The sequence below is a fragment of the Panthera onca genome, chromosome B4, assembly GCF_046562875.1.
Source record: "Panthera onca isolate mPanOnc1 chromosome B4, mPanOnc1 haplotype 2, whole genome shotgun sequence".
Lineage (NCBI taxonomy): Eukaryota > Metazoa > Chordata > Mammalia > Carnivora > Felidae > Panthera > Panthera onca.
Genome location: NC_138345.1, coordinates 70,902,302 through 70,918,752, shown reverse-complemented (window position 1 = coordinate 70,918,752; position 16,451 = coordinate 70,902,302). Strand labels below are relative to the sequence as shown.

The window sequence follows — 16,451 nt, the reverse complement described above, 5'->3', positions numbered from 1 at the left end:
CAGCTCGTGCTGGGTCCCTCTTATTCATTTATTAAATTAAACTATATAACTTCTGATAAAACGTAAGCCTCAGGCTATCATATACATCAACTTTTCATGCCTGGAAAGTAATGATTTCCTACATGTTCACCACTGGGAAAAAGGGACTGAGATGAAAATTAAAGATATTCATTATTACACAGTCTCTAGATAATGGATATTCACACACATGCACATAGGCATGACTGCCACGTCAGTAATTCCCATGTTATCATCAATAATTTCACCAAATGTTCCCTCTTTTCAAAAAAGACAAACTTAGCAAATAATCATTTAGTAACTTAATATATGTTTTATTTCCTCTTCTGAATCCCGATTAAATATTATATTAGCTCTGTGTATTTGCTTTTCATTGATGAAAAATAAGGAACAGTTTATGTATATTCATAAAGATGCATTCATAGCACTTGAACTGAGTGCTATGTATTGCATATACTAATCTGACTCTATAATGCAAGTATATTTAAGATTATGTATTATGTACTATTATGGCATAGGAAATTAATATTTATTGAAGACCTACTAGTGCTAGTTTGCATACATTGATAATAATCACCATAGTTGTAATGACAATAAAGTAGTAAGATCATTGACATGTATTATATCATTTCGTTATAATGGCCGAAGTACTTACTGTTATCATTATAACTAATACTTACTGAGAGCTAAAGTACTTGAGAAACTAAAATATATTTTCTATTATTATAAAAGCAACTAACACTTATTAGGAGCTCATTACATGGTGGGCAGCACACCAATCTCTTTGCACACATTGTCTTCTTTGATTGTCACAACAACCTTAAGGCAGTACTAACATCCCCATTTTGCATCAGTGGAAATGTGGCTCCGATAGTGAAGTTTGCCTGGGGTCACATAGCAAAAAACAGTGTCAGCACACAAGTCCATGCTATTTCTAGGACAACACATTGCCCTTCGTACAAAGCAAAGCCAATGGCGACCGAGATTATGTTTAGTTTGTTTCTCCACTTTGGAAGCATGCATTTCCCCAAGATTAACAATAATAATGGTGAGGTTGATAATAGTAAACCCAGTAACAATCCTGTAACAGCAACCTATGTCTTAAAAATGAGAAACGGTCTAACTTTTCCAAGTTATTTTTGCCAGTGAGCAGCTAAGATGGGGCTAAAGTCCAGGTCTTTCAATTGCCGCATTCGAATTTTTCCCCTGTAACAAGCTGATAAACTATTTAATGAGAGAGTCGAAATAAGCAACTGTAAACAAGGATCATGGAACACCTCTTAAGTGTGTCAAAACAATGTCAATTCTGGACAGATAATAATGCACTCGCACACAGTAATAAGGATGCAACATCGATTGTGTTTTTCATTAGTGTTTTAAAACTTCATCAATTCAGACAACACTTACAGTAAACTCGTGATAATTTGGCTGTGCTGCGCTATTTTACCTTTGTACTATCAAAACCAAGTAATGCGAAACCAATACCATTAAAAGCAGCCAACTGTGCCCTATTGCTATACTGCCTCTGGCTGGCTAAGTAATTCTCCTTCTCCCTTGCCCGACCCTCCCCCACCCACTCCCCTTTCCCTTCCCTCCCTCCCTTTCTCTCTCACCAAGCCTGCCTCCCTCCCTCCAGCACCCCACTGGGTCAGCCCCCACGACCAGACCCAGCCATTCACTTCCAACTTTTCTTCTCTCCAGCCCATTCTCAGCAACCAGCTCAGGCCCCTTACTCCCAGCCTTGGTAATTAATTGTACTATTATTGTGAATTAATCGTACAAGCAAGTCAATGTTTAGCCTAATTAAGAATGAAGCCAACAAATTATGTAAAGCACCACTCCAGCAGAATTTGCATTCAGCCTTGCATTAGCAGCCAATCAAGCTTTTCAGCTATTGACTCAAGTATTTTCAGACTTCATGAATACCTACAGCCAAGCTTTCCCCCCATCCCAGCTTCTAAACCCGGCCCAGGGACTCCATCCTTCATCTGTCCCTCTAGGCCCACCCCTTGAAAAACAATAGATCTCTCTTTTTATTTACTAAAATTTAAATGGATAATTTGGGACATTAATAGTGTTGTTAGTTTAGGTCATACAAAAACTGTAGTGTTTAACATTACAAAAGACCGTTTAAATTTTTTCTTGCCATCTCCCAAAATAAATATAGCACTTTTAAAAACAACAAAACACACACACAAACGTCCCTTCCTCCAAAGGAAGCTACCAGTGTAAACAATGGTAGCAGGTCACCAACTTTGTACTTGAAAAATAGCAAGTGAAAATCAGGGTTCTTAACAGAAAGAAACATGCACCACGGCCGTAACTATCTAGATCAGTGGTGACCAGAAAGAGAAAAAAATGTTTGAGTAAGGGATCTGAAAGCATTAGTGAAGGTTTTAAAAATAGTGGACATAGGAAGGAGAAAAGTACTGCATGGAGTGAAATTTCACCCTGAATTTTTCCATTAAAGTGTAACTCAACTTTGGGAAAAATAATGGGCCGAAACCTAGACCTCTAGCAACAGAAACTAAAGCTATAAATCAATCTTTTCTGATATGACATATGGACACACAGATGGACCAGAGTAACAGTCATTCTTTACAAAATGAGGATAAGAAGAGCATGGGGGCTAAGGTCTAGGTCAGCTGTGCACATACCCTTGAGAGAGCATTAGCGCTTGAACCATTTCATCCAGCCTGTAGACAAGTCTGTGCCAGTCTCTTGCTTGGTCATTTTTTTCCTACTCATTCTTGCTTGCTTTTGTTGTTCCCTCTGTACATAAAAGCCATGCATCTCAGATTTTAGGAAAGTGTCTATTTTAAGTATTTCCTCCTGTCATCACTCCTAGGCCTATCACCCTTACAGCACATCCACTGAATGTGCTTACCACACCCAGACATTTAATGAGCTCTCCACATAAGTTCTTACTTACTAAAACTGATCAGAAACAGAACAGAACGGAGACGATCTATTCCATTTTCATTACACCCATCACCAAATTCTTACCTTCATTTTTTTCCAGATTCTGAATATGAACGCTAATATTTATTTTCAAACTTGCCTGAATCAAATCACTTTGTCTCACTCAGTTCTCAATTTTTGTCTCGGCAATACTTAACACATATTGATGTATTAATTAATATTTGTAACACTTCTCTGGAAAAAGATGTGTATTAGGAAGAAGAAAACTTTGTCATTATCACTAGAAAACATCAGCTTCTTCATATCCTGCCCTAAGTAGGATGCACCCTGTGGAAAGTTATTCCAGTTCACAGAGGAAATTTTATCAGTCTGTCAAGTGTCTAATTTCCTCAGTGCTAAACACAACATTTATCCTTGTAATACTGGAATAAGTCTATAAACATGTATATATATGCATGTGTGTATATGTGTGTGTGTGCATGCGTGCCTATGTGTTTATATATACTATTATTTAAACTTGTTTTAGAACATAAAGAGGCCAAGTGCATCACATAATAAGTACTTATTATAGAGATCACTAGGTGGGTTTCTTCAGAAAGCTCACTAACAATTAGGAGGCAAATATTTCAACCCAAGTTTCAAAAATTCGAAAGAAGATTCTCTTCAGAGAAAACCTGCCTACCACATGGTGAGGCAGTCTAAGCTTAAAACATGCCTTTTGCTGCCACCAAGTGGCTGTTTTCAGAATCTTTTTATGAACAGAACTGGAGCGTGCGTGCTTGCTTTCGTACCATTTCATTCCTTATACATTATACATGTTATTCTTTGGGGAATTGAGATATCTGAGAAGTCCAGGCAAACATTTCCTAAATTAGGGCTTTATACATTTGATGCCGTAGAAATTCCATGACTAAGAAGTTCTTCAGAAAATGATGTCACAAAGGGTGTAAGGTATCTAAACACTAAAAAAAGACTCTTCCCAGCCCTATATGACTTGCTCAGTTTCTGGTCAGTAAAGACCTCAACCTCACTAGATTCTACACCTGAAACTAACGCTAACTGGAATTTAAATAAAAACTTGAAGAAAATTAATTAATTAATTAAAGACCACAATGTGGACTCGAGCAAACCTCTATTTCTGTCAAACAGAAATTTCTAAATGGATTGGTCTTAACATACCTAGTTGAACACAGAGGAAATCAAAACAACTGGGGGGGTGGGGGGGAGTCATTTAGAATCATTTTTAGGGGCGCCTGGGTGGCTCAGTGGGTTGAGTGTCTGACTCTCAATTTCAGCTCAGGTCATGATCTCAGGGTCGTAGGACATGCTTAACATGGAGCCAGCTTAAGATTCTCTCTCTTTCCTCTGCCCCTCTCCCCTGCTTGCGTTCCTTTTCTCCAAAAATGAACAAACAAGCAGATAGATAGATAGATAGATAGATAGATAGATAGATAAAACAAAATAATAAAAATGTCTTTAGAATCATTTTTAACCAAGGCAAGTCCATCACTGTGGAAGGAAATAGGAAATGGTCTGGTTTCTTTCCTACTAATGTCTCTTTCTTGAGGCTGCAGTCCTGTTTGGGAACAATGCAGCATATTGCAGGACTGGGATTACCACAAAACCCTAATTTTTAACTTAACTGATTCCTTTGCCTCTTTTTCTTTGACTGTCTTCCCTTTTCGCTCCCAAGAGACAGTTAATTAAACATTAATTGAATGACAGGAAATTGCTAACTTAAAAACAACACAAAACTGAAATGCGGTAGCAGCAGCCCCTTTGGGATTCCAAGAACACAGCACCATTCCTCTTGGGGTCCTGGTTCCTTTGACTGCAAAATGCATTAATGTGATTTTGGTTATGAAAGGAAAAGTCCCAGATAAATCAAAGTGGACAGAAGTAGAGATGAAAGAGAACTAAATTGCTCTATATAATGAACCAGAAAAATTTTAGAAGTTTTCTGGAATTCCAGAATTCTGGAAATGCGGGGGGCTCCAGAGAAAAGTAGGAATCTAAAACTTATTATTATTATTTTATAATTTATTGTCAAGTTAGCTAATAACATACAGTGTATATAGTGTGCTCTTGGTTTCGGGAGTAGATTCCCGTGATTCATCACTTACATACAACACCAAGTGCTCATCCCAACAAGTACCCTCCTCAATGCCCATCACTCATTTCCCCCCCACCCACATCAACTGTCAGTTTGTTCTTTGTACTGAAGAGTCTCTCATGGTTTGCCTCTCTCTCTGTTTGAAACTATTTTTACACCTTCCCTTCCTCCATGGTCTTCTGTTAAGTTTCTCATTGCACACGAGTGAAAATATTTGATATTTGTCTTCCTCTGACTGACTTATTTCACTTAGCATAATACCCTCCAGTTCCATCCATGTTGTTGCAAATGGCAAGATTTCATTCTTTCTCATCACTGAAGAGTATCTGATCATATATATAAGCCACATCTTCTTTATCCATTCACCAGTTGATGGACATTTGGGCTCTTTCCATAATTTGACTATTGTTGAAAACACTGCTATAAACATTGGGGTACATATGCCCCTATGAATCAGTACTCTTGTATCCTTTAGGTATATTCCAAATAGTGTTATTGCTGGGTCTAGGGTAATTATATTTTTAATTTTTTGAGAAGCCTCCATACTGTTTTCCAGAGTGGCTGCACCAATTGGCATTCCCGTCAACGGTGCATGAGGAGAACCTGAAACTTAGAAAAGAGAATGGGGGCACCTGGGTGGCTCAGTGGGTTAAGCATCCATCTCTTGATTTCAGCTCAGGTCATGATCTCACAGTTCATGGCTTTAAACCCCTCCATCAGGGTCTGAGCTGAAAGTGCAGAGGCTGCCTGGGATTCTCTCTCTCCCTCTCTCTCTGCCCCTCTCCCACTCGTGTGTGTTGCACTTTCCCTCTCTCTCAAAAGAAATAAAATAAACATTAAAAAAGAAGAAGAAAAGAAAAGAGAATGGCCAGGGATTAGGGGGTGGGTTCTAAAATCCCAAGGAAAATGTATATTAAAACCATAAAATTATGCCTATGGTTATGAATTTCTCAGAACTTTTTTCTAAGCAAAGCCCCGCCTGTCAGACAAGCCTCCTAGATGCTGCCTGTGCTGGTAGTTATATTTTCTAGTCCATCTTCTGTAGCACTCTGCAGAACCACTGAAGGTAGGAGTGTATGTTTCCATTCTCACCTAAAACGAGCCCAAATCCTGATCTCTGGTCCTGCTATGAGAGGTAAACTCAAACCCCTATGTTACTGCCTCGGAGTGTCACTACACAGGCTTACTGCCCTGGTTTTCAGATCTTTCTTCATTTTTGGCCTCTGGGATTTTTATTTTTCTTTTCTTTCTTTTTTTTTTTTTTAAGTTTATTTATTTATTTTGAGACAGAGAGACAGAGCATGAGCAGACGAGGGGCACAGACAGAGGGAGAGAGAGAATCCCAGGCAGGCTCTGCACTGTCAGCACAGAGCCTGACTCAGGGCTTGAACTCAAGAAACCTGAGATCATGACCTGTACTGAAACCAAGAGCCAGATGCTTAACCATCTGAGCTACCCAGGCGCCCCTGGCCTCTGGGGTTTTTTATTACATCTGGGTAAGCTCAGCTATGCAGAGCTATGCACAGTCTATCAGTCTGCATTATATTTTCCATCGTTTCTAAAGACTTTGTAGGACAGCCTACTTAGACAGCCAATGTGTAAAAATGAAGGCGCTCATAAAATGTCTATAATGTAAAAACTCTGCCAAGGATCGGAGCCTTAACTACAGCAGAATCCTGATCCACAACCTCAAACATTTATAGAAAGATGAGTTTACTTTCATCTTGATGACTTAAAACATAAAAGAAGTTACAAAAACAGCAGCATTTTGGTGGGGTGTGGTGTAGAGGGGTGGAAAGAGAATCAATGGGGGGATACTTTCCTCATAGTAGTAGGACATATGGGCTGTCTTGAGCCCTGGTCCCTTTAGTCCAGTCAGCTAACTTACCTCTCTCCTTCTCCATTTGACCGCCTCTTGGCTTGACTCTCCAGAGATGGCTAATGCCATAGAGCTAGTGCACGTTTCAGGGAATTCACTCCAATGAGAACACCAGGAGCAGGCAACTTGACTCTCATCAAGCCAGTTCTGGCTAAAACTCTTGAGGTTCTGGTCAGATAAACCTAGGGGTTTTGTTCTCTATAAGGAGGGATCAAAGGACTCTGGCTGAACCTAACTTTACAATCAATCCTAAAATTGGGGGGAAAAGGCAAATCACTCTAGGGAATGCTCTCAGAAATCCTAAAGAAGCCACAAACCAGGAAACACTGGAATCCTCAATGCCAATCAGATTCATTGTAAAGAATCCAGGATTCTTCTTCACCACCAGCAATCCTCTGATATAAAACTAGTCAGTCATGATATCTACATGCCTATCATCCTTTCCACATCCTCTGGCTCCATCATTCCCTGCCCTACAAAGGATGAGGCAATGCCTCAAATAACATGGTGAACCCTGGAGAACCCCAATGCACAGATGCATCAATTTTCCCTAGGAATGGATTTTCCTCCAAGTTTACATTCCTACCTTAAAGTACTCACTAGTTCAAATGGCATGTGTCATTAAAGTTGGTAATATGTCTTTTATAAATGGTGATTTAATTTGTTTATTAGTAGAACTAAACCATTTGTTCCTTGCTTCGGATTTTTTAAAAAATTAAAAAGGGATTGCAGTAAGAAGTCCCCTCAGGAAAAGGTCCTTCTGAAAAAGGATGAGGCATATTGGTGAGGAGTTCAAGAGTTAGTAAAAACATGGAATACTGTATTTAGTCTGAAAATAAAAGAGAATCACTTTCAATTTTAGTTAAAATAGACGCATACAAATTCTCTTATTTTCTGCATATGCCTCCTACTTCTTTCAATTTTCAAACTCTGCTTGAAAGATTAAAAATACAAAGCAAAGCTAATAGACTTACAGTGACTGAGTAACAGAATCAACCAGCAATCAACTCTGTGCCACCCTAAGAGCAGGATGTATTACCAGAATTCACTACTTAATAGTCCAACTCCTCCTTTGTCAATGTCTAAAATAGAGATTTAATTATAATGTAACTTTAGACAAGTGACAGAACATGTCTGGTCCTCAGTTTCTTGATCTGTAAAATGGAGAGAATACAAAAACCTATTACTTAGGGTCACTGTAAGGTTTAATTGAGTAGTGGTACTGAGTGCTTAACAGCTGTTAGCCCTCTGAAAGATTCATTTCAGTATTACCTACTGAGGGCATTACAGTGTGCCAGGGGTCTTCCATTATTGCATTTAATTTATTACCTTGACATCTCCTTCTTCCCTCAGAATAAAAACTTCTAGTTAGCAAAGACCTCTTTAGCTCCATTTAAAAAAAAAAAAAAGAATTAAAGAAGTCAACTTCCAAGAAGAGGGTATATTTTATATTTAATGTATTATTTTCAGCAACAGCTTAAAAAATGCAAGGTTTTTAATGGGTCCCTTCCCCTTCTGGCCCCAGTGCTGACAGTGCACAACACCTCTCTGACAGGCTGAGTTGTGTTGGGTAATTCCAAGAGCACCATTACCCATTCCATTACTATCAGCACTGCGCTAAGGGTGAAGCTTGTCCTGACTTCCCTAGGTTAGAGTCTGTAACTCCATCATTTAAAAATGGACCCAGTAAATGGCATTATTCGAAACCCAAGAAACAACTACAAAGCATTTCGGTAGCTTCTTAAAGCCTGAACATTTGATCTAAATCTCACGTTCCACTTGGTACCAAAAAGGAACCTTTGTGAAATAACCTGCTTTCCCATTACTGTTCATCTCTTTTGATGGTGGGGGGAAAAAATAAAAATTTTAATTGAGCTATCCCTCTCAGCTTTGTGCTGGCTAACATCTGTACATAAGATCAAAACAATTGCAGTACAGAAGAGGCCGACAATCTTGCCTTGCCTATATTTAGAAGAAAATGATATTACCTAGCTTTCCAATCTATTGGGAAGGATAGATGAAAACCCTCCTTGGGAACTATTTCATTGCACAACAATATCTAACATAGTTTATTATTGTCACTAATCTAATTCTTAGTGCTGTAAGCTAAGCCCTTCTCCTTATATTCTGTTCTTAAACCTTACTAAGAGCAAACTGAGAATTGGAGAAACTTAAAAAAAAAAAATCTACAGTCTACTTGTTAGTACATCTTCATGCCACAGTGATTTGATTAGTGATTTGATAAGTATAGATCACAACCCTGGATTTAATACAGGGTGGCCCACTTTTAAGATGACCCATTCATAACAAAGTTCTCTCTGTTGGAACTGTCAAGAGAGTTAAAAAAAAAAATGCCACCAGTATCAAACACTTTTATTTAACCAGGCATTGCAGAGCAAAGGAATTGCAAATCTAAAGACCTTCATCTTAGCCCAGCCTTACTGAGTGTAAACAAGTCAGTAAGATTTCCCAATTCTCATATTCTGTCACTATAATGAAATTCTTACCTGCCCTCAAACTACTCCACAGAGATATCCTAAAGGAGAAGGAACACAAGACAAGCACGGTAGAACACTACAAGCTGGTTGGAGGAAAGGCTCTAAATGTCTTAAGCAAGAAAAATGCACAGATTATCTTTACTGACAGTAGACTATCACAAAGAGTTAGGCTACTACAAGCTAAAAAATTCTCGTTGAGTTTTTACGAATTTCAAACATAACACTCACCACAGTAGAAAGGGGAAAGATAACCTACCCCATGTTCCCATCCATTAGAAGAATCGTGTTGTAGATGTGAGAAAATATGAAGAGAAACAGAATTGTGCTGAAGAACATTGTCATCCATGACCCATGATCCTCTCGAAACATTTTTAACCGGAGCAACTGACCTGCGATAGAAAACAGTATTAGAAATTCATTGTACATCATAATTCCAAATTCATGCATCTTCACTTTACTTCACTGAATCTCTATTAACTCCCCATATTCTGAAGACTTTGCCATAGAATTGCCTTATGGATCAAACCACCATGTTAATGTCCTTTCTGGTCTTTTGTAAATAAATGATCATGGACAAAGTCTAAGTCAACACCATATTATCCTGGAGCAAATGACACTAACATGAAAATCGAGTATGGTTTAGAAATAATTCATTATGCCGCCATGAAAACAAGATGAATTAGAGCTCTACTATCCGCTATTTTCTATTTCACAGATGTGTTCTTGGTTTCTTGCATGAGAAAATTACTTAAGGCAAATGGTACAGATAATTGCTTTTTGTCTCCTTACACCTACTCCCAATACTGACCAGTCAATAAAACCAAAGCAGAATTCACATATACAAAGATCCAGCTGTTGAAGGTACATGAACACTTAAAGGGAAAACTCAAGTTTCTGTCATAAGATAGAGACAACATAGCCTTTTTCTTAGCTAAAATATCCATACCTGCATACAGGCCTGTGGGTTGAAGGGGCAAGGGTTGGGGGGGTGGGGCAGCATGTACATGTGTTATGGAGCTTGGTGTGGCTCCCAGCAAAAGGTTACTTCCACCATGATGCCTAAAATTCCATTTACAAAGATAAATGCTAAAATTAGAATGTTAAAATTCAAATATTTCAAGGAGGGAAAACGTGTTAAGATCAATACTAAAGTAAAAATTATGAAGATCAGAATTAATCCAGAAATGCTTTTCCTTTATGGTAGAGAAGAGAAATGAGAGCATTAGTATATCCTGAAAGGTGAGGGAGATGACAAACCATGGGAGTAAGAAAAAATGAATGTAGGTCACCCTGGCTTCTCCTAAGATAAATTTTGTCTAGTATACTCCTCTCCATTCCTGAGAAAGTTACCTAAATAACAATAAAGGCAATGGTACACCTATAGGAACTACAGTTAAAATAGAGTAGGACTGAAATCTTATAATAGATTTTCTCACTAAAGAAAATATTCCCTTGGAGAGGATGTGGAGAAACAGGAACTCTCATGCACTGTTGGTGAGCATGCAAACTGGTGCAGCCACCCTGGAAAACAGTGTGGAGGTTCCTCAAAAAGTTAAAAATAGATCTACCCTATGACCCAGCAATGGCACTGCTAGGAAGTTACCCAAGGGATACAAGAGTGCTGATGCATAGGGACACTTGTACCCTAATGTTTATAGCAGCACTTTCAACAATAGCCAAATTATGGAAAGAGACTAAATGTCCACCAACTGATGAATGAATAAAGAAATTGTGGTTTATATACACAATGGAATACTACTTGGCAATGAGAAAGAATGAAATATGGCCTTTTGTAGCAACGTGGATAGAACTGGAGAGTGTTAGGCTAAGTGAAATAAGTCATACAGAGAAAGACAGATACCATATGTTTTCACTCTTATTGGATCCTGAGAAACTTAACAGAAGACCATGGGGGAGGGGAAGAAAAAAAAGAAAAGTTAGGGAGGGAGGGAGCCAAACCATAAGAGACTCTTAAAAAACTGAGAGTAAACTGAGGGTTGATGGGGGGTGGGAGGGAGGGGAAAGTGGGTGATGGGCACTGAGGAGGGCACCTGTTGGGATGAGCATTGGGTGTTGTATGGAAACCAACTGACAATAAATTTCATATTAAAAAAATAAAATAAAATAATAAAATAAAAAAAGAATGTGGCAAAAAAAAAAAAAAAAAAAAAATATATATATATATATATATATATATATATTTCCATCTGGAAATTGTCTCTCTAGGGATAGACAGTAGCTCTCATGTAGGTTATTGAGTATAGGAAGAAATCTTTTAAGATTTAATTACTAAACTTTTCCTTGTACCTCACTTTTATTAAAATAGCAATTTAGATTTCATTTGGAAACCAGAAACATTACCCTAGCCAAAACTCTAAATAGAGAAAAAAAAAAAAAAAAAAAAAGGAGATTTGGTTACATCATTATCATCTGGTTTCTTGTCCTGCACAAGAGAAGCAAAGAGCAAACCTGAAAGTCAGGGGGGATGTTAATTGTAACTAAAAGCAGAATGTGGAAAACTTTCTCTTGAAGCCAACAATACTAGAAACTAGCACAGCAAATTACAACCCCACAGAACTTGTTGATTAATTGAATCAATAATTATGGAAAGCCAGAGATTTGCAATTCTCCACACAATACATTGTCAAGAACATGATAAATAGATATTAAGCATAGAATGCTTGAGAGTAAAAAACTCATGCCATGAATATCTTAAAGCAACTGTAAGGAATATTATTCATTCATTGAGCAAATATTGTTGAATGTGTTCCGATTAAATCAGCCATGGTTCGTACTAGAGACACAGCTGAGAGCAAGCCAAGAAGGTGTTTAAAGTCCACCATTATTTAGGTGATTAGTGAAAATGTGATCTTATTTTAGACTCACAGGCTCTCTTTGTTCAAGGTTCCCTTTGCTGCAAGTCCTTTCAGCTTCAAACTAAGATTTATTTAATCCAGCAGTTTATAACGAAGAACAGCAAAGACCAGTAATTAGAATTCCTTGAAAATTTAAATGTGAATTCCCTTGACATATGCATATATGCAAAAATTACTAATGGACTTATTTTCAAGGTCAAATCGTAACGCTGGCGGTTGAAGAGTGCTTTGTAAATAAAACACTGGATTAAGTGTACACTGGCTGAAATAACATAAAGTCAGTAAAAAGGGAAATGTGACCGTACCATTTATGCTGTCATTGCCAAGCTCATTGTCTGGCACTAATTTCAGTCATTAGCGTCATTAGAACAAAATGGCAGGTTAACATTGCCTGAAATTCACTTGCAACGCACAATAAAAGTGCTGCAATATGTGAAGGACAGAACTGGTGTGACTCAAATGTTGAGTTAAATCACATTATAAAAATTTCCCGTAAGTTACTTCAAGGTGAACTCACTGAGTGCCCATCCTAATGCTAGAAATATATATGTATACATCGCCATCAGCTGACTGCTGTTTAAGTGACTTCTCATGCCAGCTAATCAAATGAAGAACCTCAGTGTTACCTGAAGGTGTCACAGGAAAATGTGCTGCCTCTGCCCTGTAGCATAACCATACATTTGGTTTGGCTGGGACAGTAGTGGCTTATAACTGTTGTCCTGACATAATTATTAATTATGTCCCCTTCCTAAGTGTACTGGTCTGGGGAATAAATTATATGCCACCTTTTCTATAGGCCACAGAATTCAGAATTTTACAATACTTTCCTTTAGAGGGCTTTTGTAAATAACTGAGTGAAGACAGTCCTTATAGGTCAACAATAACAAAAGGCATCACAAAGAAGGTTAGGTATATTGCTGACAAGGTCATAAGTGACTTCTATTTTAGTCATAGATATATCTGTAAATACGAGTGTATATTTACATTATTAATAAAATTCGTCGTGGACTATATGGAGCATCGCCTTTGATATATATGGTCAAGGTAATGGTAAAATGACCCTTAGAACAAGCAGAAGCATTAAGATGGTACACTAGTCTGGGGGCACCTGGGTGGCTCAGTTGGTTAAGCGACTGACTTCAGATCAGGTCGTGATCTCACGGTTCCTGGTTCAAGCCCTGCTTTGGGCTCTGTACTGACAGCTCAGAGCCTGGAGCCTGCTTCAGATTCTGTGTCTCTTGCTCTCTCTCTGCCCCTCCCCTGCTCACACTCTCTTCCTCAGTCTCCAAAATAGATAAACATTTTTTATTATTTTTTTTTATTTTATTATTTTTTTTTATTTTATTATTTTTTAAACGTTTATTTATTTTTGAGACAGAGAGAGACAGAGCATGAACAGGGGAGAGGCAGAGAGAGAGGGAGACCCAGAATCTGAAACAGGCTCCAGGCTCTGAGCTGTCAGCACAGAGCCCGACACGGGGCTTGAACTCATGGATCGTGAGATCGTGACCTGAGCCGAAGTCGGCCGCTTAACCGACTGAGCCACCCAGGCGTCCCAAAATAAACACTTTAAAAAAAAAAGAAAAGAAAAATATGGTACACAAGTCTGTGTACATGTTGGAAGACACAGGGACTGGCTGTTATGAATGTTAGTTAAAGTCAATTAAAATGGCCTAAAACCTCGGAATCGTTCCTGGAAATACAGTAGGTTTGGGACCACTAGCATGTCATAAAATTCTAACAAGATTAATTATCTAAAGGCATATTTAAAAATATATAATGCTCCTACATATGTAATGGAAAATAAAAAGAGACATGTGTAATAAGGAGAAATATGGAGAAACAATTTGGTTTTTTGGGGGATTTTTGCTACTATGTTCTCATTGGCAAAATAAAAAGGAGTATTTTCTTTCTACCTCATAACCAAATTTTTATCCTGAGTTCCCTTTTGTTCATGTGTGATTCTCACAAGGAGGCCTTGAACAAATAAATAAATCTCAGAGAAGATGAAGTGTCCATGCTTCCACATAAGAGATGGGGGTAGTCCTACTCCTGGGAATTTGTGAAAGCAAGGGATTCGATAGAGCAAGGGCTTCTAGGTTCATAAAAGATACAATCATTTAAGCCTCCAAGGTGGCAGAACATCATCTGGATTTGATTACATGCACGCTGGTGAGAGCTAAACTATCAAGGGTCATGGCATTGAAGTCAGGCAAGGAGACTGAACTACCCCCAAGGGAATAAGGCCAGTAGAGCAGCCACCAACCTCCATTAGGAATACAACAACCTGAACAGGATTCCAGTCAACTGTTGGAGGAGGTCATGGAGAGGACATGATCACCGGTTGACAGTCAAGCTAGACCTGGGCCATCAGATGCTCCTCACCCCTCCCCCTGTCATTGGAATGCACAGTCCACACACAGGTGGGAGCTGTTTTCAAGGATATACCCTTGAGAGAACAATGAGTTATTTAAACTGTCTAGATTTTATAAGTGACTGAACTCAATTAAGGCCTCTATATGAATTTTTTAAGACTGTAGCAAGCAAGTGCAGAGATCTAGTTTTGTGGCCACCGAAGGCAAGCCTCATTACATGTTCTCTTGCTTATTAAAACTGCCACTTCCCAATCTGAAAGGGCCTGTCTCTTCTTTTTTTTTTTCAATTTTTATTTTGTTTAATTACATCCAAATTAGTTAGCATATAGGGCAACAATGATTTCAGGAGTAGATTCCTTAATGCCCCTTACCCCTTTAGCCCATTCCCCCTCCCACGACCCCTCCAGTAACCCTCTGTTTGTTCTCTATATTTAAGAGTCTCTTATGTTTTGTTCCCTCCCTGTTTTTACATTATTTTTGTTTTCCCTTCCCGATTATGTTCATCTGTTTTGTCTCTTAAAGTCCTCATATGAGTGAAGTCATATGATATTTGTCTTTCTCTGACTGACTAATTTCGCCTGCCTCTTCTGTCTCTGGTTGTCCCCCCATGTATGGGGGCCGGTTTCAGATTTTACCTGAGAAATCCCCAAGGTTGCAAACCAACACCATCTTAAGCAGCACCATCGTGCCAAAGAGGTGGCCAAAGACCATCACCCAAGCAGCATTAGAAGAAGCAGGGAGCAGGTAAATACAGATGAAGGATTTGAGACTTTAGAGATAAAAAAGGTAAGGTGAAATATTACCAATATTGTACTCTCTGCTCACCTTGGTAAGCAGGAACTCACAGCAAGATTTATTTAATAACATAAAGGGGAAACTGTGGCTTTACACATAAGACCCTGACCAGGAAATACAAAAGGATGAATGAAGGTGGCACTTTCCTCAAAAAGACATCAAGCTGAAATGAACACTACTATCCATGAAGTCTACTGCTCCAAAACCTCCTATAATATGTGATGGTCAACCATATACATAATGTATACTTAATGGATACATACATAAGAAAAAATGTAATCTACAGCTATTTATAAATTCTCAATTTGTTTAGGTCAAAAGATAGTCAAATTTGGAATAGCAGGCATTCCACATACCAGTAAGAATGTTCTCTGTTGCAAGTAACAGAGAAAGAAGGAAGGAAGGAAGGAAGGAAGGAAGGAAGGAAAGAAAGAAAGATGAAAGAAAGAAAGGGAAAGGGAGAAAAGGGGAAAGAGAAAGGGAGAAAGAGGGAGAGAGAGAAGGAGGGAAAGGGAGGGGAGGGAAGGGGAAAAAAGGAGAAAGAAAGGGAGAGGAGGGGAAAGAAGGAAGGAGAGGGGAGGAAAGGTAAGAGAGAAGGGGATGGGAGGGGAGGAGAAGGGAGGGGAGGGGAAGGGAAGGGAAGGAAGGAAAAAAAAATGAAAACCAGCTTTAAAATATAAGGAGTCTTTCTTTATTGGCTTCTCATATTTTCTAACAAACATGCTTGTTCCCTAAAAAAAAAAATTAATCTTCTTAACATATAAGCTCAGAAAATAATGTGGATTTAGTTTCACTAAAGGAATTAAATGACTTCAAGCAAAACTTGACCCAGCACTGACAAAATGTAACCAAGGTTTGATTTATCTCCATTTCCCAGCTTCATTTCTTCAGAGTGGGGTCCCATCATACCCAGCTCCTCCAACATGTTCATACATACCATCTGTAGTCCCAAGATGATTGCAGCAACCCCAAGTA

General features: G+C 38.5%; 1 protein-coding gene across 3 annotated transcripts in view; it reads right to left on the bottom strand.

Moving 5' to 3' along the window:
• The window catches only part of TMEM117 (transmembrane protein 117), a 492,479-nt gene that overhangs the window by 391,648 nt on the left and 84,380 nt on the right, over window positions 1-16,451 (bottom strand). For all 3 annotated transcript variants that reach the window (XM_078449928.2, XM_078449929.2, XM_078449930.2), the window contains one exon: window positions 9,687-9,819. In XM_078449928.2, the coding sequence (XP_078306054.1) occupies window positions 9,687-9,819 (133 nt within the window). The remainder of the gene's footprint in view (window positions 1-9,686; window positions 9,820-16,451) is intronic.